This window comes from Apostichopus japonicus, chromosome 13, assembly GCF_037975245.1.
Source record: "Apostichopus japonicus isolate 1M-3 chromosome 13, ASM3797524v1, whole genome shotgun sequence".
Lineage (NCBI taxonomy): Eukaryota > Metazoa > Echinodermata > Holothuroidea > Aspidochirotida > Stichopodidae > Apostichopus > Apostichopus japonicus.
The window spans coordinates 1,343,315-1,364,218 of record NC_092573.1 but is presented as its reverse complement, the minus strand read 5'-3'; the positions used below and the strand labels follow the sequence as shown (position 1 = coordinate 1,364,218).

Below are 20,904 nucleotides of genomic sequence, written 5' to 3'. Positions count from 1 at the left end.
GCGCGTTTAGAGAGGGGTCCGTATCGGGGTGAAAACTTAATTTAAGGCCACTTTTGGTCAAGAAATCGGTTTTTGACCGATAGTAGAGGTGTAACACGTAAAAGAGGAACCTTTTACTTTAATGTGGTGCTAACCGAACATCTCATTAAGGTCGATAACTCAAATTAATCGAATTTGAAAAAAAAATACCTTTCTTATTTATTCACTAATTGAAAAACACACTCGACCGCAGTGTCAGTTATAACACACACACACACACGAGCGCAGTGGCAGTGTGCTATGTCTTACTGCCCTTTTCTCTTAGTAGCATGCTGTTAGTGTCTGCTGTTAGTGGTTGCTATCTTTAATGAGGCGACGTAACACAACACATGTTATTGTATGGTATGTACAGCAAATACGAAAACATTTCCTATAAGGCTATATATCCACGATTACATGTATAGACCAGAGCATATATACGGCTCTGGTGTAGACTATGTAAGAGCTGTGTCCCTTTGTATAAAATTGGCTAGCCTGAATACGACATGCCCTCTCGGAGCCAAACTGAGAAAAAAAAGTTGCATGATTTTTGCATGAAGATACCGAAAGTGGTCGGTGCCTTTCCTAAGTTCATTCGATTTCAACTTCAACTAGCATATAACTTTGGCCTAGCCTACATACTTAAAAAGTTATAAGACTATATTGTCAGTGAATAACAGTCACCATAAGACTATTTAAAACAAACCAATAAGACTGGATATTTCATTAGTATGTTCATGCCTAGCTTGGCCTAGGCAAGGCCTTTATCTATTAATTGAGTTAGAGCTTATATATCTCTTTCCCTCAATTATCCCTATATTCTCTAAATATGCATATTTCGCTGCAACAGATATCATAATGAAGAGCATTTCTGTATTTGATAACAGCTCTCAAAAGGCTGGTGCTATTACATTCTTCCCTATCTTACGGTATAGGCCTAGCAAGATCAGGTTTGCATCATGATCATCTGCAGTATCTCTCAGAGGATAAAATTATTATTACTTTCTGTGATTCACAGGAACTCCATGCACATCTGAATGGATCAATCAGCACAGACACTCTACAGAAGCTGAGTGCAAGGAAAAGTAGCTCTGATGAAAAAGCCAGTGACCTTGCAAAATTAGCAAAATGGAAGAAACTTACAGAAAATAGAGAACAGAGAAGCTTAGAGGAGTATGGATATTTTATTTTATTGCCACAGAAGCACACTTTGATTTAGTACTTCAATCACAAATTTTCAGAAGGAATTCTCTCAAAATTTAGCAAATGGCCCACAGTAGACTAGGACTAGAGTCATTGATGGTGGGGGGGGGGGGAGAAAATGACAAAACAGTCACATTTTTTTAAAATTCTTCAGTAAGGCAAATACTGGTCTCAAGGTAGTAGTTATTTTGCAGATGGTAACAATATCTACAAGTACCAAATCAGTATTCACTTTTTAAATATTTAAGAAAGTTTTCATTATGCAAATGTTTGTTTTACATCCTTGCAGCTGTTTTGAGATATTCCCACTAGTCCATAAACTTGTAGATGATGCAGAAGCAGTTGCCATAGCTACCAGAGATGTGATTCAGGAATTTGCAGCTGATAATGTCAAGTACTTGGAGTTGAGAAGTTCACCAAAGGAGAATCCAAGCACAGGTATTGAAAGTCATGTCATAAATAGCAGGGTGTTCCTTTTTGTAACATTATTAAAGGCATTGAAGACTCGCCCCAAACCGGGTTCAGCCATCTGTAAAAGTTAACTTTTCCATTGCTTGCAAGTGACGTTTTGTTTGTGTCGCTACAAAATGCAAACAGTACAGTAATGAAACGTTATACCTTGTTATCTTTAGCTGGACCTGAGATGTCCAGCGCTGTATTGTTTGTAAACTGTGCTGTGGGTATTGACCACAGCTGTATGTACTGACTGTACACTAGTGTCTAATTACCGATGCTAGCAAGTGTGTTTTTTGAGTTTTTTGAGCTGAGTAATTGCTATGTTTGTTTTACTTTGTAGCCTCATTTTTTGAATCATAGAATGTTTCTTAATAAGAAAGCTTTACCTTTCATTTCATGATATTATAAAAGTTTTGTTACACACTGAGTCACTGACACAGAATTGTATTGGGCATGGTCTGTTGTTGTAACTGAAATTCACAGAGTAACTTTCCATTTTGGCTGTCTTACACTAATTCTAATAATAGGAGAAAGACTTCAGGGTATCATTTCAGTGGTAGTACATTGCTACTGTATAGCAATGAATAGATGTTTCTCAGTTTAAGTTAAACATGTATATATTAACATATATATTTTCTTATCAGACAAGCTAATTTCACAGACCTCAAAAGTACTCTGCAAAAATGGTCTGAATAGCTTCCTCAAATCTGTACAAACCAAGTATCTATTACTTTTTGACATGGACGAATCTGTGACAATTTTAATTTTTCTGATGCTGATACTTTGTAGTACAATCAGTTTTTTTAACCTGTTTAATAAACTTTCTCCGTTCAGGATTAACTCGAAGAACATATATTGAAACAGTTCTAAAAGAAATCAAACAGAGCAATTATGAAAGCAATGGAATTTTAACAAGGTAAATATTCCTCATTTATATTCTCATTGAACCATTAAGTGCCTGAATGGCATTCAGAGGCCTATGTTGAAGTTTCCAAGCCCACAAACTCACAAATTATCTGCAATCTGGTTGGCTAACCATTCGTTTATTGGAATGATATTACGTAGACGGCCTCAAATCACTATTAAAGATACATGTTTGCATTATCTCTTAGGTATTAAAAACCACAATGGAATACAGGTGGCATATGTAACCCATACCTTGAAAATTCAAATGGATTTTTTGGTGGCATAAACATACTTAACCTTACATAAGTTTTGCATGATCCCCATTGTCCTGAACAATTGATTTCATGATTGATTGGAATAGGCAACATAATTTGGTCACCACTTTGAGCATAAGATATATCATATCTCTTTTAAGTATTTTTTTGTTGTGGTATCATCAGCTTTAATTTTTTTTGTCTTTGCACAGATTTCTCCTCTCTATTGATAGAAAAGTCCCACTTCCTGTAATGGGGGAAGTAGTTAAGTTAGCTGAGGAGTTCCATACTTCTAGTGAAGGGCTACTGGTAGGATTGGATCTTAGTGGGGACCCATTTGTGAGTAGTTTTCCTTCCTTTTTTCCTTCTTTCTTGTTATCAGTGACTTTGCTTTTTCCAGTAATTATATTTGTTTTGATAGTCTTTGTATTGATACTGTAGTAGTATCCAAACCAATAGTTGTACACGGCATGAGCAGATTCTGGGGAGAAATTTGAATGTGTTCATGTACCATTGATTTTTAGTATTAAAATTAATCAATTAAGCAGGGTTTTAGTTTGAAATAATTGGTTGTAGATTGGCAGGGCTGTGTTGTGCATATCTTTATGTTGATCAGTTCGATTTTCTGTTGTGTTGTATGAGTCATATCCAATCAGCATTTTAGAGATCAGGAGTGAACGTGGAGTTAGGGCGGTCGTCTCCATGGGATGTGAAGGGGAAGACAAATGACAGAATACAAATTTGTTTAGGTTACCCAGCCTGAAATGATGCTTTTGGTCCCTTAGAGCTATTGATAAACTTCCACAGGAGAGTACAACAGGGAATCCACAGACTTAAATTTGGCAGTTGTTATATGAAGTAGGATGTTTATGTAATATCTGGGATACATAGGTGTGTACTGGCCATTGTGTAAGGAATCCAAGCATTGGCTTAGGAGAAGTGTCCCAACTTATTCTAAGGATCAGAGCATTTTAGAGGTCCTATGTGGGAAATATAAAAGTGCATATCCCTTATAAGTATAATATATAATTCCTTAAGACAGTGGATGTCTTGTTTGTTCATATTTCCCAGCTAATAATGTTTCATATAACAGTCAAGACCAAAATGCAACATTCACAATTTTCTTCTTTGTCTTCTTTCTTTAGACCACTAATGTATCAGACATTATTCCTCTATTGTCCAGAGCAAAGAATGCTGGGTTGAAGTTAGCTCTCCATCTAGCAGAGGTAAAGTTACCCTACAGTTCAACAGATTGATGGTTTTATCATGTAGTTGACATGGAAGACTGTTATTCAACACTCAACATCTTCATATACTTTTCGATTTGAAATTTCAGCGGAGGATGATTGTAAACTGCTGCTAGTTAAGCAGTAATGATACAATTCCATCAAAATGGTCACTCTCAATAACAACTACTATCCAACCAGTCATTTGTATATTCAAACATAAAAATTCCTGAAACGTCCTGCACTTAAAGGTTGGTGTTGAATTCTTGCAACTTTTCTTTCTAGTTTCTAAAATTGACTAAATTAGTCCTTAATAAAGACATTTTTTACATTAACAGATCATAACAATTCAACATTTTACTATTAACAAATGTGTTACACTTTCTGTCAACAGAAACATCTTTTATTCTGTCCTTTTTACATCAACAGATCTTAACAATTCAACATTTTACTATTAACAAGTGTGTTACATTTTCTGTCAACAGAAACATCTTTTATAATGACCAACCAGATACTGTTGCTTTGATTCAAAACTGAAAACTTTTTCTGGTTGTTTGTGCAAACAGCTAGTTGTGACAACTTTTCTAATGCATAGTATTACCACTCTCATGTCACACTTCAAAGTCCTTGTATGTAAAGTTTTCAAACTTCATCTTAACAGTACCTGCATAGCCCTTCTGTTTGTACCATCAGCGCAAGCGTCCTAAGTGTGACCTGAAAGAACCGTATCCAAAATATTTGTCCCAACCAGCTGTGTGAAAAACAATAAAGTAAACATGTCTTATTAACTCCATTGTCAGAGGTACTGGGAGTCAAAGAATTCTTTGTTATTGCTTGCTACTGTTCTTTTTCATCATCTTCAAATATTCATCTTAAAAACTTTCAAAGTTCCCAATTGGAGGTTATGAGACTCCAAACTATTCAAAAACATGAGTGGAACAACCTTATGAATGATTTTAGTTCCATCAAAGATAAAGCAATGGTTTTATTCAAGTAATTTTAGTTGAATAAATCAATGCTGCAATAAAAACACTGACTGATAAATTAAGTGGGGTAGCTACAGTGACAAATTTTTGTCCCCCTCCCCCACCACCCACCCCCAAAAAATTGTCAGAACTTTTTTTTTCTAGAACAAAGGTTCTTTCTGCTCCTCTAGATAAGCATTGAGCCCCCTGATCAAAGAAGTGTGCAGCACCCCTGGTTAAAATGGCAGCTACATATGCCTCCAGTTCCTCTTTCGGTAGAACTTAGATTTCCTTTTTTCTCTTCCTAGACTGATGACAGGTCAGCCGAGAGTCTGATGCTCCTCCAGGTACCCCCTGATAGGATTGGCCATGGTACCTTTATACACCCTGCAGCTGGAGGTACTGACGAGATGGAGGAACTAGTGAATAGACTGAAGATTCCAATCGGTATGGAAATGAAGAGTTGCTGAATGTAATGCGTTCACCATATTTCCATGCTTTTGCTATATTTGTGACGTTTACACACTGTTATGATATTATCTACAGAGAGGGTACCACCTCCTCTTCTGAAGTAAGGGTTACATGTAGGGATGTCCACCTGATAGTCTGGTCAGATCCAAAATTTGTAGTTGGTACATCTCTAATTACTTGTCATTATTCACTTTCAATATATCAAATTTCCTCCACCCCTCTCCAGTCCTTTCCCCTCCTCTTATCCACCTATGTCATGATTAAAATTTCTCTTTGATACTAGCAATGGTGTCATATCTAGAAGAGCTATGAGCCCTACATGTACATGTTTCAAAGACTCAAAATTACTGTGTTGATGACAAATCATGGAGTGACATTCAAGTGAGCCCTGTTCTTCACACCTAGTTTAATTTCCCATTCAAAAAAAAATCACCCAATGACCAATAAAAACTTACCAGAACCTAAAGATAAAGCAAATTTTTAAAATTCATTCAATTTGGGAGATTTGCTTCAGCTCCTCCTCTGGCAGTAAGCCATTTGAGCATTGTCTTTTTGACAGATTTAATGCTAAGCCATGTCAGCAGCATCAAATGTTTCCATATTCATTATTTTTTTTCAGCTGAAATGTGATCAGTATATTTGTTTTGTTTATATTTTAGCTAACAAGTGATACATTAAGTGGTATAATTTTACACCATTTTTCTTTTCTTTCGCCTGAACAGAATGTTGTCTGACATCCAACCTAATTTCACGGACGGTCAAGTCCTATTCAGAACACCACTTCAAGTATTGGTTGAACAAAAACCATCCAGTTGTACTCTGTGTAAGTCTTCTCTTACAAATTGTTGACATTGCAAATATCCTCATCCGATCAGTCAATATAAATTATGTTACGATTCTGTGCAGCCTTATTCATGTGTGGAGATTACAAACCTGATGGCATGTACCTAATATTCATTGTATTCATAAGTTTTGGAATTTCTAAAATATGGAGTCTAATCATTTTAGGTATGAAACAATGTGTTATCTGGATAGAAATCCCAAGATATTTTACTTAACAATATCCAAACTTCATCAAACATTGCGATGCCTCCCCAAAATCATTTCCTTCCCTGAGACATATTTTGTGATTTTTTACTCCTGGCTTTCTGGGCCACATTATTATGTGGATCAGAGCCTGTAGTGTGGTACTATTAAAAGCTATTTTAGCAATTCTTAGCACACTAAAATTGTTTGGCATTACTGATGACCTTAAAATACCATAAACTGGCATATTTGTTATACACTGCTTTGTCTAACATATTTTTACTATTGGATTAACTTTGTTTTATTTTGCCAGACTGATGATAAAGGTGTTTTCTCAACTAATCTCTCAGAAGAATACAGGATTGCAGCTGAAACATACAACCTACAAAATGATGACCTTTGGAGGATATCAAATGAAAGCATCAACTATATATTTGCAGACGATGCAACAAAAACATCCCTTAGAGATGAATGGCAAATTTGTCGGTAGGATTTGCTGGCAGCAGAAGAGGAAAAGAATTGATCCCCACATTTGATATGAAAGGCTTTTTCTTTTCTTTCCATCTTAGGTTAAAATGAATTCAAAGATTGTATTTAGAAAAAGTTAGAAAAATGTGCAGACAGGTATTGCAGACAACTAGGGCAATAGGAAGTGTTGAAAAACGTCACTTGTTGCAAATTCTAACTAGTCGTTCTGAAACAATCTCAAAAAAGTAACCAAGTTTTCTTTACAAGATATTTAATTCTACTTCAATTATTGCCAACCTGTCTTAGGCCAAGAAAGAGAAATATTTCTCAAAATTTTCGAAGCTTATATTAAATTTCTTTTATAGTTTAAGCTGTTTGATATTTCACCTTAATCACTGACAAATGTGGAAACTATTGCAAGCACTGCAGGTTGTTTTAAGTATGAAAAAAAAATTCCCAAAAAATTCTTAAGTCTACATCACATTAAGAGGAGATAAGAATTTCGCTGTATGTTCTCTACGTTATCCTTGCTTGTTTATTCTTTCTGTTTTATACTTTTGAGCTACCACTTCTAGTTTGATAATAGTTTAGAGAAGGAAGACTGTATCTATTAATGGTCAACTAGAAGCACTTTATACAGAAGCTGCTCACATAAAATCAGCATATTAATATAAACCATATATAGCCATTATATCTCTACCTCATATTCCAAAGATTTTAAATTTTATACTTCATATTGTATCATTTATATATGGGAAAAGAAATAAGTAAAAAGAGAATCTGAAATTAGTTTGCCAAATTTATTTCTATATATATATAGAAACTTTCGTAGCAACAGCATGTTCATGGATGTTCATTACATAAATATAACATTGTATTTGGATTCTATACGAAGAAAATATGCTCCCTGATGACTGTAATATCCAAGATATACAATGTGCTACCCCTTTAAGTAACTGCAGCTAGGCTCATTTATAATCTGTGGTCTCGTTGCTGTGGCCTTTTGACCTCTCTCCCTCCAGTAGTCATACTCTTATCTTTATACATAAACAATGTATGATTCACCCTGTTTGTTCCCACTGTATTAAATTCATGTACATATTGTTATTAAGAAGTAGAACTGATTTAGAAATAGAAGCGACAAGTCGAATACAATATATTCTATACTGTCAGTGTATTCTTTGGAGTAGAGAACTTTACAATGACCTATCCTCTATCATCATCTTTCAACACACTTCATCTCTCCATTTTTTTCATCAAAATTTTTTTCCACATATATATCCTCATCCATTCTGCAAGACACTTAAGTTATTTAAATGAAAGCTGGAGTTTGTTACCTGTTAGTATACCAAATAAAAGCGCTAGAGTACAGGTTACTAATCTAACTCTATCTAATAAATCTAATCTAAAGTATTTCAATCTTCTCTCTTTACTGGAGGGTCGGCTTTATGTAACAGATATACAAACACAAATTAACGTTTTGCATATCTTTGTTAAGTCAAGGTTCCCTTTTATCAATATCTAAACTGGCCATATGATCTCCCCCCATCCCCCCTCCTCATTTCATTGTGAAAATAAAGTTGTACAATAAGTGGCACACATGTATATATGCAACACACACAAAGAACGGGGATCTTTGGTTGAAGACAAACCCTTCAATGATCTGGACAATTATGGAAATGCTCAATGTATCTGCTACAGTGAAACATGCAATTCTTTTATTGTATCAATAAATCCATTTACATACATTTATTGGCATAAATTCCACATGGTCATTAGTTCATCATCAGTGTGCTGGAATAACTTCTTCAATGCGACAGGATAGTCATCCATCGATGCCAGCAAATAAGAGTTACCTGGATTGATGGAGTAGTCTTTCAAAGCTAAAACAATGTTTTGAGCCAAACTAGCCATCGTACAAGAGATCAAAACATCCTTTTCAACCTGTAAGAGTTCTCGACTGGACGAGTATCCATTCATGAAATGTTTCACGGCTACCATAATATCTGGCACGTCGGTAATCACCATGAAAGAAAGAGCTTTGGCAATATCGAAAACGAGGTAGGAATGGGACATGTCACTGAAATCTATGACTCCTGTGATTGAGAATCTGACAGAAGGTTCACTGTCAATGACATTTACTTCATCATTTAATTCGGAAGAGGATGGTGTGATGCATTGTTCACTTGAACTGCTGATAATTATATTATCATCATTGTAGTCTCCGTGGATGATTCCTGGAAGAAAAATGAGAACTGCATGCCTTTGGTTTGTTCATATAAACAATGGTCATGTTAGGTGAAACTTGACTGCGGAAAAAGGAAACTTACAACTGACAACAAACAGTATATTCATATAACTGTTTTAATACTGAAAGGACTTCTTGTTCTGAGGTGATCATGATAAGGAGCAATGTATCACACACATGCATCCACATCACTCATTCAAATGCACAGAAATCAAATGTCACTGAAACCAACAAACTGCACTTACCATGTGTTCAAAAACACACACAGATTTATATTTAAACTATGCTTAAATCAAATGTGTGAGGAAGTTGGTAAGGTCTAAGGATAACTCTCATGTGACGAACACCTGTGATTTAGCAAACAGTCTTCACTAAAGAGATGCTAAAGACGGAAAAATGTTGGTTGCTGAGTATAGTAGAACAGCCAATATACTGGAGGGTCGGATTTATGTAACAGACATACAAAACACACTAACTGTTTGCATGTTTGTTAAGTCAACCACTCTTGAATCAATAACTAAACTGGCCATATGATCACACCCCCCCCCCCCCTCCGTATTGATTATGGAAATAAATCTTTAAAAATACACAGAAACCAAATGTCGCAATGAAAACTCTCATGTGACAACACACACCTCTGATTTAGCAAACAGTTACCACTAAAGAGGTGATAAATTTGAACAAATGTTGGTTGCCCGGTGTAGAAGAAGATGGCAATTGTCTTACCTGTATTTTATGTATCTATTTTGCGGGGGAGACGGGAGAAGGGATGTGATTACGCCACAAGATTGTAGTATAGTTTTCTGACATTTTACCTAAACATATAATTTACTGAAAACTTAGGAATACTAACAACTCTTACCAGAAGGTAAATCTGATAATCTTGGAAGGACATTCTCTTTAAATCTGATCACAACTTGAAGTATTATTGAGGAGAGTTCTTCGTCTGTTACCACTTCCATGTAGTTACTAACTTCCCCAGCTTGCTCCAAGGACCAATATGAGTTGTTGCTGAGCTCTTTAAGAGGTTGAGAATCTCCTTCATAGGTCTGTAGAAAATAAGGGAGTCATCATGAGCACCCACAAATATGGACTTAAGAAAACAGGACAAAAAAATTATGAAAATCTGATTTGTACATTCAATTTCTTCCCACCAAGTATTAATTCTAACTGCCAGAATAACTCTTCTCTCTCATTGCTGATAAGTAGTTTTCTATCAAATTACCAGAGAAAGCTGCTTTTCCAAATTTTAGAAGAGGAATGCAGGCTATAAAGCCCAATGACAATATTACAGATTCATTAGCTGAGAAACCATGCAAAATAGAGTAGAATCTTGGCTTATACACTGTACGCCTGGGTAATGACAACAAAAGACATTTAAAGCAACCTAATGCTGACAGTACCTGGTGAGATCACCCCCCCCCCCTTTCCCCATCTCTTGTCTCTTCAAATGGGAAACAATACAATTGCATAATGAATGTCTACAACTTATGGACTGTGTTTTAAAAGTAAGACTCACAGCTACCTAAACTAACTTACTTTTCATCTTGTAACTTTTTGTCACTATACTGACCTTTGCAAGCTCATGTAGTCTGGCTAACATCTGTCCAGCTTCATAAAAGAGATAATAAGGCACAGGATGCAGAGAGCTTAAAATTCGACCTGGGATGAATTCTAAAAGAGTTACCATGAAGAAACCATTTTCAGGAGGAGAAAGGTCTGCTCTACAGAAGAAACCAGCAACAAAAATTAAGAAGAATAATTCCTAAAAATCTGTAGGATAAGGATACTTTTACATCAATGAGTCAGAGTTATCAAGTAAAAAAGTAATGTGGCATATGATTCTGTTGCATGAGATGTAATATATTTAATAACATTTCATTTGACAGAAGTAACGACAGTTGACATATTTTTTTAATACTTCAGAAGGTTTTGAGTTAAATTTACATTTCAGAATGATTCAAACCTAGTACTTTAACACATAATATTTTCCTTGAATACTTGCAAACTGGTTGAAGAGTAAAACTGAGTGTCAAGCTGGTCAAAAACCTCTGCTTTTAAGGGCATGACAATATGAGTATGTTATATAATATAGCTTAGTGCAGAATACCAAATGTAGTTAGTGGCTTTAATATAAAGAAATAGTTAAATTACATCATTTCATTGATAAGGCCAGCCTCGACCATATTCAGTCTCCAGATGTAATGTCCATTAGCAGCAACGACAGGATTTGGGGAACAGAAGCCTCTGTGATGAAGATGCCTCATGAGTTCCACTTGTTTGTTGCACAACTCAAACAGAGTTCCGTCTGATGGCACAAATTTAAGGATGTGATATTCAATTATCTTCTGTGAGCAGTCTGGTTTATTTTCTGGTTCAGTTTGAAGTAAGAAGTTTAAACCGTCATAACTATTTAACCTTTTCACATTGAGGTGCTGTAAATTGTAGAATTTCTTAGCAATTTCTTGCACGGCCAGGTGGATTGTTGTTTTTGACATAATTTGAAATCTGAGTACAAAGAAAAATTGAAGAAAATGTTTGTTAGATGATTTATTGATCAGTGATCTTAAAAGGCCACAATCTGCTTATCTTCAGTTTTAAATAAACATAGCTACTCATATTGGACAGTTCTAAATTATCTCTTAAGAAGAAAATGTTGAATCTCTGAAACTAGTTTAAAAATGCTAAGGTTAATATATTTGGAACCAGTGACAGTGCCATACAAACAACCAATTGGATAACTTTCTTATGAGAACAAAAGATGGAACCACAGCACAATTGAATTTCAACAAGGGAGCAACTTTTGTTGATATTTCTTCATGCCGCGAAAATGTCCATTAGCTATAGGTTGCATCCAAAATCCAGCCGTTTGTACTGAGTGATCAGTCCCATCTCGCACCTTAGTTGAGCTGCCTATTCGTCTATTATGCAACTCTTCACACAGCTGGTAGCCAGTTCACTAACAGATCAAGGCAGACATGGCAAGGTGTGAACAAATCAACTCTTCTAAACTAACCAGTCTGTTTGCAGGAGAGATAAAGTTTCAGTAAGTTGAGGTAAAGAGAGCTGAAAATGCAACCTATGGTTAATGGACTAATTCTCGTCATGTTATTATAGACAAGAAACACAAAGTGGGTTTCAGTATGGAATTTGAAACATTTAGCAAAGTGTATATATAGCTACTCTAAAAAGAAAGACAGCTGTTGCTTGGTTTTGTCTTCTTTATTTTTGGTGGTGCACTCAAGACAACCGCATAGAAAATATTAAAGGTGCACTGAAACACACAAGTACCACTCACAGATGATAAATACACTGAAACCGTCAAGAATTTACTCTTGACGGTTAGGCCTAGGTCCTAACAAACAAATGACATATGATTATGAAGTAACCTTTATTGTTTCAAACCAGATTTAAACATATGTCAAATAAAATAATTGTTATACTCACGGATGCTCCCATCATATTAGCAATCGTTTATTTACCACAACGATAAGGTCTTGATAGGAGATAGGCAGGCCAACTGGGGCTCCCAACGTATGTCACCCGGATTTATAGCAAATACTGTGTGTGCGGCATAGGCTACGTTGGTAACGTATGTGGTTAGGCCTACAAAGTGGTAACTTTTTTTACCACTGTCCATGAATGTTCCTCTTTTTTTCAAACATAGAGCTTATTTGGAACTCCTCTGAGGATTCCACATTTTGAGACCAAGGACCGAAAAGCTCTATTCTGCTTTGTATCTGAACTTAACCGTTGTTTCAACAGTCGCAGTTGATTTTGTTCACGCGGCCTGATCCATCTGTATTATGGCCCTGCACGGGACTTTCCCCTTCAAACGTACCACGTTTCCATGTATGTTTATGTTTGTGCTTTCCGGTTACTCATGGAGGGCCATTGAGGATTTGATAGATGAAAACCAGTGTATGATTGCTGTTCAATGTAGAGCCCTCAATTTCGTGACTTTTGGTGGAATTTAACGTTTGATATATCGTAGTCTACGGAAAAAAGTGACATTCATGTTTCTATAAATGTTTCACTACAACCGCTTTGAATATATTCATTTTTAAATTGTTCTGCATCTCTAGAATAACTTGACGATGACGATGAGTCAGCCTAGTGCAGGTGTAAATGTTAATATTTTTTAAGTTTGTCCATCGCTGTATTGTTTGTACACTGTGCTGAAAGTATTGACCGCAGCTGTACATACTGACTGTACACTAGTGTCTAATTACCGATGGTAGCAAGCTGTGTGTGTGTATTTTCTTGGATCGATGGTGGTGTCTAACACTTCTGTTACACAGCATTCGAAACTGGGTCAGATTACCGGCATTAGACGTTTCTTTTTGCGAGAGTCTTCACACCATTTTTAATAAGATCCTGCATCCGTCCTTGTTTCTTGTAACGCTACTGATACTATATGCATCATCGAGTCGAGTGTTACTTTTTGAATGAATAGTTTAATTAAGAGTGCAATAGAGATGCAGAGTGTTGGATGGTGTGCTATATTACAAAGTGATAATATTCAGAATGTTGCAGGGTGTATTTGTTAGTAATAACCACCTCCTCCCTCCATTAGTGGCGGAGCTAGGGGTATTGGTCTGGGGGGAGAGAATGGTCTGTAGGGGCGCTTTTGACACTATCTAAGCGGAGCGCCACCACAGGTTGGTGCAGAGGGTACAGAAATTTTTTGAGTAAAGATATTCCCAAAATCGCCGGAAATGACCCTTTCCGGGCCTTGCTAATTTGCAGATAAACGAAGAATAAATAGGTGTCAACGCCATTTTTGTCAGAAAATTACACCAACAAAATGTGACAAATGTCAATAGGTATTTGAGAGCGCAATAAAAAAAGTCAATAATCGCGAATGAATAAAGAGTGGTAAAAAGCTGAAAAGGGCGCCAGCAGTCCATTTGAGTCCGTCAGGGGGGGGGGGGAATCCGCACCTCTGACTGTATGGACGCTCTGCCACTGCCCTCCCCCCACCCTCCCCCTCCAAATCGTTATCTCGTGTGCGGTTTGCTGAGAAACAATAAGTTGAAACTCACTCAGCGTGTGTACACCAAAGATTACTGCCACTGCATGTGTCTGCATTTGATAGCTGTGATGCTACAACGTATTTGCTTCCTTTTTCTGTTTATTATTGCATGTTGTGTGATTGCGTACTAAAATAAGGTTAAATGTACTGGTACCTTATCCTCTTTTTGATACAATTTGGTAACCTACAATGTCTACGTGACTTTTGTTGGTGACTTCACCCTGCCATGACCTTGATCGTAATCGTGTCCACAATAGAGAATGCATCCATTAAATCACAACAACTAGGTCTAGTACTGTCTTAACGTTAATCATATACACGCAGACGTTAAATCGTGGAACACAACTATATACGTACGTATGCGAAAATGAATCTTTAGGGATACACAGTATCACATACGAAATAAAAACTATTGTTGTCGATGAAACTATCTTGTTAAATGTCAACTTTTCTGAGGAATTATTAATCGTGTAGCATCTGGCTATCCATTGATTCCAACTTCATTGGTGCATGCACTGAGAATTGAAAAGAAAGGTATAAATCTTATGAAAAGAACCCAAAGCAGCAGGGTATTTGTTTCCAATTCCAGGCAAGTTCGATAGGCCTAGCCTAGTCCTAACTTAGGCTAGTACTAGTAGTAGCCTACACAGGCACAGTACAGACATAAGCTTAGGCCTTACTTATTAGTCCCATTGTAGCGTACTGTAGTTGCAGGCTTTATAAATATTGGTTTTTCATGATGGTCTACGGACATTTTAAGAGCGCAGTTGTACCTTCAGCATTTAGTACGACTTTGTTCTGTGGTTCAGAGTTGTATCCTTCATTGAACTTGTAGTAGTGAGTGTGCCTAGTGTCTGGATTTTAATTTTTATCAATAGTTTGATCAGATTCCATTGTAAGTCGGAATACGATTACTGTAGCAAGACGAATATAAGCCTAACTTAATCTGTATGTTTGTTGGGTAAATGGGTGAAATAATTTTTAAAAGTGCTTCAAAGAACAAAACATCAGTTTTCCTTCTTTCACTTTGCTAAATTTAGTTACATTTGAAAAGTTTATGGTGAAGATGTATAGCATAGTACAAAATAAAGCTTACACCCAAAATAAGAGTGGTTACAACCTGACATTAAAATGCAGCAACTGAAGCTTCTGTCAGTGCGGCAACATGTATGTAGAGCATAAAACATATGTTATACTATTTTTTTCTAGGCCTACTATAGGCCTACTTGTAAGCATAGGCCTAGGGTTTAGAATTTGGAAGTCAAAGATCATTTAAGACTGTACTAGCCTAAGCCAGATGAAGGCCTAGATGAATCATGGAGGATAATATTCGTTCCCTGGAACTACACATTTCAACATTAGTTTTTTTAACAAAGAACTCACAGATAGATATATGGGCAAAAATTCTGGATAGAAGAATGGGCAAACAGAATCATTATCTCTATTCTCTTGCGCCTGTAGCAACTTTTGTAGAATTGATTCGATTATTGTCTTAAAGAGTGACATCATTCCACTTCAATTCTACTACTGTCCCCCAAAAATAGTTCACTTTCTGGTGTGTGGATACCATAGTATAACAGCTTCACTGGCCAAATGGCCATTCCAGAGAAAACATTGAACTTTCCTTGCAAACAAAGAATTCATTTCAGCAGAACTGAAGGTGGATTGTTCATGAAAACAAATTTGTGGATACCTGTATGCATATCTTTTTTTTGGGGGGGGGGGGGGGGGTGTATATAGCACCAACTTTCGTACTGAATTAACATTATTTTGGTTATTGGATTCGTGAATCGATCATTGCAGGTTGAATTTGAAACAGGTTTCCCCAAAACATCTCTGAAAATGACAGGAAGAATATCAAAACACCCCCCACCCCCTGCCCCCACAAAATAAAAGTTGAAAAAAAATTGTCCTTTACTTTTGAAAAAAGTTCATATTAAGCAGGAAAACTGTTTCCCATCACTGAATGCTGCATTGTTTGAATCTGTCTGAGTTTATATTTTTGCACACAACTTGTCTGTTGTCCTTAACTTTCCTATGCAAACTTGTTCTGCAGATATCAATTATTCTGCTGCATAAATAAGTGTATCAGTATATCAGCTCTTATCAAGCTAGTGATTAGCATAACTGTACATTTCAGTATGAAAATGATAGGAAGAAAATCAGAACCCCCCCCCCCCCAAAAAAAAGTTAAAAATTGTGCTTTACTTTTTAAAAAAAGTTCATATTATTCAGGACAATTGTGTCCCATCTCTGACTTACTGAATGTAGCACAGAAGTAGTTCTTTAAAATTTAAACTATATCGATTTCCTTTTTTTCGACAGAGTGTTGAAGTACTCTCCAGTTCCAAACAATAAAGCTGAGCATGCAGCGCAAAAGGAAAAGTGGGTAAGTACTTAACTGTAGTTCTCTCATACACTATTATGAGCACATGAATAGGCTTGTGAAATGGACATTGTTTCGTTCAAAAACAAAATCCATTTTCCAATTTACTCTTTGGTAACAACTGATCATCCAATGTCAACATCCGTATCCTACCTCAAAACTTAGAAATTGTAAAAGGGCTCGACAAGACTGACGGCATTGATGGGTTTTGTCATCAGTGCCCCACGTCTTTTCTTACAATGCGACATGCAATAAAAATGCCCCTATGGTTGGCACAAAATGCTGCAGTGCCTTCATGATCTTGCCATTTGTCATCACTATTTACCAAAGTTTGAATTGTAGATTTTTTTAAAAACCGAAGTGCTGTATTATTAGCAATTTAGCATCATCATGAGAAAATGGACTGCACCTCTCATTTGAAGAACTGCTTGCACAAGGTGAGATACTGGTCTACTGTAGGCTGTAGCTATTCCCATGCGATTTTACTCCAAAATAGTAGGTATTTTCGTATATTTTGATTGGCTTACAGTCAGTTTTGAAGTTTCAATTACTTTGAATTAAATGCTAAAACATGTCAGCATAAAGCCCTTAAAGACAGAGCTTCCACTGTTAACATTTTCTTTTTAACAACAGTACAGACTTTTATTTCAAAAGCTTTTAGTTCATTTACTACTGATGTGTCTTATCAGCAGGGCTGGTAAACCTTCCAAACCAGGTTAACAGGAAATTCGCAATGATCGCGGGAAATCCAGCCTGGCTGAAGAAGAAGAAAAAATTGGGGAAAAAAAGAGCAAAAGTTTAAAACTAAAAAAATAAGGGTAAATCCAACATAAAATTTTACATGAAAAGTTTCAGAAACTAAAGGAAATTAATCAGAAAGCAGTGTTCTCAATTTAAATCGCAATTACAACAAGTACGGTCATGATGCGTTCCTGACCTACTCAAAAGGGCAATGTCAATGGCTACTTTTGCACACTACAGGGTATACGTGTCCCAAGGACAGCCACGGCCCAGCGAAAGAAGATCGCTGTTATATTGACTTTTTTACCAGCCTGGTGGGAAATGTTTTGAACAATTTATTGCATTCCATATTTATTTCTAATATTTTTTGTATTTTAGTAAACGCAGAGTGAGTAAGCGTTTCCTTTGCATGAGTTTGACTTAGTTCGAACGATTTTCTTTTCTACCTTCTGTTTGCAAATGTCTCCGATCAGATCCTATTCATGTGCGAGTGCGACCCTCCTTATGCTTATGTTCGGAAAGCGGCCCCTTAACATATTACTACTGTTTGTACAATTCATGAAAAGAAAAGAACGCAACCAATTCATAGTGGGTGTTGATGAAAAACTTTCTGAAAGCATGCCAAGATTTTTGTAACCCAAAACCCGGAGCATGTGTACCGTATGTCTTTTATGAAGGACACAGCCCAACATAATACCACTGCACTGCAGTTGTTATTTGCGTATTGTACACGTTATTCAGTGTGTGGTAGTCTAGAAACGGATTATCGCCGAATGATGTTTGTTTCATAATATTGCAAGTTTGTAAGTTAAACTTTTAAGTGATTGTAAGAAAGATAAAATATCTTTTCATGTTATAACATTTCGTCATAATGTAGCTACTCTTAATTGTCATTTCATGTTTTTAATCTGTTTCGTGACAATGTAGATTTGACAAGTTGTCAGCATTTTGCATCAGCACCTGCAAAGTTTGTTATCGTCAGACACACAAATTTACCAAAATTTCTAATGGCCACGCCGTCTGGACCATGACAAGATGTGGAAATGACTCCACCGGGGGTCTAAGGGTGGCCCCTGGACCCAAAAATTCCTCCCACACTTCGCGTGCTCATTGTGTTCACTGCGCGAACATTGGCGGGAAATTGACAGTTGTTTGAAGTGTGTACGCGGGAAACCAAACAATGTTTGCCAACACTGCTTATCAGGTTATCATATGGCTCTCGGCAAACCATAATGTTACGCCACTGTGTCATACTTTTCACTAGGAACCATTAATGATATCAAAGGCTTATATACTGAGTGGTCACATTCCTTGCGTGAAGCTTTCCAGTAGTTCTATTTGACTTTTTTCCATGTTGCGCCTTGAGCACCCTGTAGGGTGGATATGTGCGCATTATAAATCTCTGTTATTATTATTATTATTCCTATGAATTTTATCAGTTCAGCAATAATATTGGGAAGTTTCAAAACTCATTCTTAGAGTGTGAACTGTGTAAGTATCAACTTATACTGTATGCATGTTCTTTGATTAATGCATATGTATGCAAAATAGAGGATATACCCTGAAAGGGATTTGGAGCAGAAATGATCCAGCTCGGGGTGGGGGGGGGGGGTGGTGGTCAGATGGAGAACCAATTTGGATGTCCACAAATTTTAAGATAAAAGACACTTTGGGTTAGTTAGGTCATTGTTTGACAATATGCCAAATGCAGATCTCTTACAGAAATTCACAGAGGTTGACCCAAGTTGTACATAATTACAGTATTGAGGAGTGGATCAACTGGAGCGTTTATGAATGTTAGGTCATTATTCATAGGTCAATTAGGGTTCAACGTCAGTGTGAGTCATTGTCTAAAAAGACCTGAATGCATGGTTCTGTATCGAACTGTTCCTACAGTAATTATGTTGATCTATAGTTGGGTCTTTTGCAGTTTTTCCATGAGCTGTCTTGGTCAAAGGTCAACTACACTGTAGGGGCAATTTTCAGCTATTGTTAATGCTTTTGTAGCTCAGAATTCTGGGAACTGGTGCAAGCACTGGAATTTTGTAGGACATGGTGGAGAATGATACATGTGTCCTACACTGTACAGTAGTGACTATACAGTACAGTATTCAGAAATGCATAAACTTTAACATGCTTGCAGGTTTATCACTCAAAAGCAGTTATCGGCTTGTTGCTATGCGAAAGCAACACTTCTTTAAATAAGGATGAAAGTACAAAATTTCTTCACCGAGTGTGTTGACATTTGTATTAATGTATATATGATACAATATCCATACAAAGTCTATTAAAGACAATACTGTATCCTTTCTCAAGATTCTTACTCTGATTGTGTGTTTTAGAGTTTTCAAGTGGTCATCATTTCAGTGATGCATCAACTATAGGTGACAGATGGGAGGCCTATAGCTAGGAATTGAGGATACCCCTAGACTTTTGTCCAGTGAGGGGGGGGGGGGATGTAGCGTACTGTGTACCCCCTAATATGTTTGGCAAATCTGTACTGTATGTTTCTCAGTAGTACTTTTCATAATCACACAAACTTGAATGCTCAATAGTTGAGTATTAACATATATGCAAATGAATGAAAATGCAATGGTACAGGTAATGTCAAATTTATGTACACGTTTTATTGAGAAGTGGCCTTATAGTAGATAAATTGCATATTAAATGCATGTGATATAGAATACAGTTGATTGTATTGTCTTTCGAGTGCTTTGTCATTAAGTTTATCAAGGTTTTGCTTAAGTGCTTTTTTTATCTTTTATATATATTTTTTGTTATAGAAATATTTGACAGTTGTGATTTAAATCTATGAATGTGATTCTATGGATATGGTCTTTATATAACTCTGGAAGAAGAAAGGCTTTAAAAAAAATGTTTACAAAAATGAAAAATTATGTAATTGCAATTTTGTTAAATAAGAAAGTCCAATGTGTTTTATGTCAGATTGTTTCAAATCCAAGGTTGGCCCTACAGTAATTTTATCATTCAATGTTACTATGAACAACTTATGATAGCATTTAAATTGTACAAACCTGATTGATACATGTTGCATAATATATTTGAATATGTACATTCGTTTCCTATATATGTGAAATAATTTAATTTCAAATTGTTCCATGGAATTTTGGAAACTGTATTAGGGATTAATGACAGTGTTTTTTACAATGTGTCCATGAAATATTGTTCCACTGTAATTATCTAAAATTCACACAGAAATGATTCACGTTTAAAGTATATTTTAAGTTCATTTGATCACAACCTTTCTAAATTCTAGGAATCCTAATTAGCAGAAAATTTGTCTAGCTCAGAAAGTTGTGTCATGAAAAGAAATTGTGCAATGAAAAGTTGTGTCATGACAAACGTAGTGATGAGACGAGAAGATATGCTTGTCAGCTAGAAACATGTCTCAAGATTGAAACCAGAAAGGACACAGAAAAAGTGTTCTAAAGGGCCAAAAATTAGACAAGAAAGCGTAAATTTGCTATAAAATTTGTAATG

At 36.2% G+C, this 20,904-nt stretch overlaps 3 protein-coding genes across 12 annotated transcripts in view; 2 read left to right on the top strand and 1 right to left on the bottom strand.

Moving 5' to 3' along the window:
* Positions 1-244: 244 nt before the first annotated feature.
* On the top strand, positions 245-7,499 carry LOC139978274 (N6-Methyl-AMP deaminase-like). Of its 2 annotated transcripts, none has more exons than XM_071988323.1 (9): positions 245-381; positions 1,037-1,191; positions 1,511-1,659; positions 2,512-2,593; positions 3,050-3,176; positions 3,983-4,063; positions 5,337-5,475; positions 6,222-6,322; positions 6,839-7,499. In XM_071988323.1, the coding sequence occupies exons 1-9, from the start codon at positions 379-381 to the stop codon at positions 7,013-7,015; spliced, it is 1,014 nt and encodes a 337-aa protein (XP_071844424.1). In that variant the 5' UTR covers positions 245-378; the 3' UTR covers positions 7,016-7,499. The 2 variants fall into 2 exon arrangements, with proteins under 2 accessions (XP_071844424.1, XP_071844423.1); XM_071988322.1 differs by lacking the exon at positions 245-381 and adding an exon at positions 408-590.
* A 791-nt stretch (positions 7,500-8,290) lies between these two features.
* On the bottom strand, positions 8,291-14,984 carry LOC139978273 (hydroxylysine kinase-like). 3 transcript variants are annotated; one of them, XM_071988320.1, is made up of 5 exons: positions 14,957-14,984; positions 11,396-11,549; positions 10,815-10,965; positions 10,104-10,290; positions 8,291-9,230 (listed from the first exon to the last, which is right to left on the bottom strand). In XM_071988320.1, the coding sequence occupies exons 1-5, from the start codon at positions 14,967-14,969 to the stop codon at positions 8,743-8,745; spliced, it is 993 nt and encodes a 330-aa protein (XP_071844421.1). In that variant the 5' UTR covers positions 14,970-14,984; the 3' UTR covers positions 8,291-8,742. The 3 variants fall into 3 exon arrangements, with proteins under 3 accessions (XP_071844421.1, XP_071844420.1, XP_071844422.1); XM_071988319.1 differs by lacking the exon at positions 14,957-14,984 and adding an exon at positions 12,689-13,110 and having other exon boundaries at positions 11,396-11,749; XM_071988321.1 differs by lacking the exon at positions 14,957-14,984 and adding an exon at positions 12,689-13,110.
* Positions 14,335-20,904, top strand: part of LOC139978272 (aryl hydrocarbon receptor nuclear translocator homolog) — a 26,397-nt gene continuing 19,827 nt past the window's right edge. For 2 of the 7 annotated variants that reach the window (XM_071988316.1, XM_071988311.1), the window contains exons 1-2: positions 14,636-14,810; positions 16,602-16,665. In XM_071988316.1, coding sequence (XP_071844417.1) covers positions 16,643-16,665 — 23 coding nt within the window. In that variant the 5' untranslated portion in view covers positions 14,636-14,810; positions 16,602-16,642. The other 5 variants (XM_071988317.1, XM_071988312.1, XM_071988315.1 and 2 more) reach the window with 4 other exon arrangements.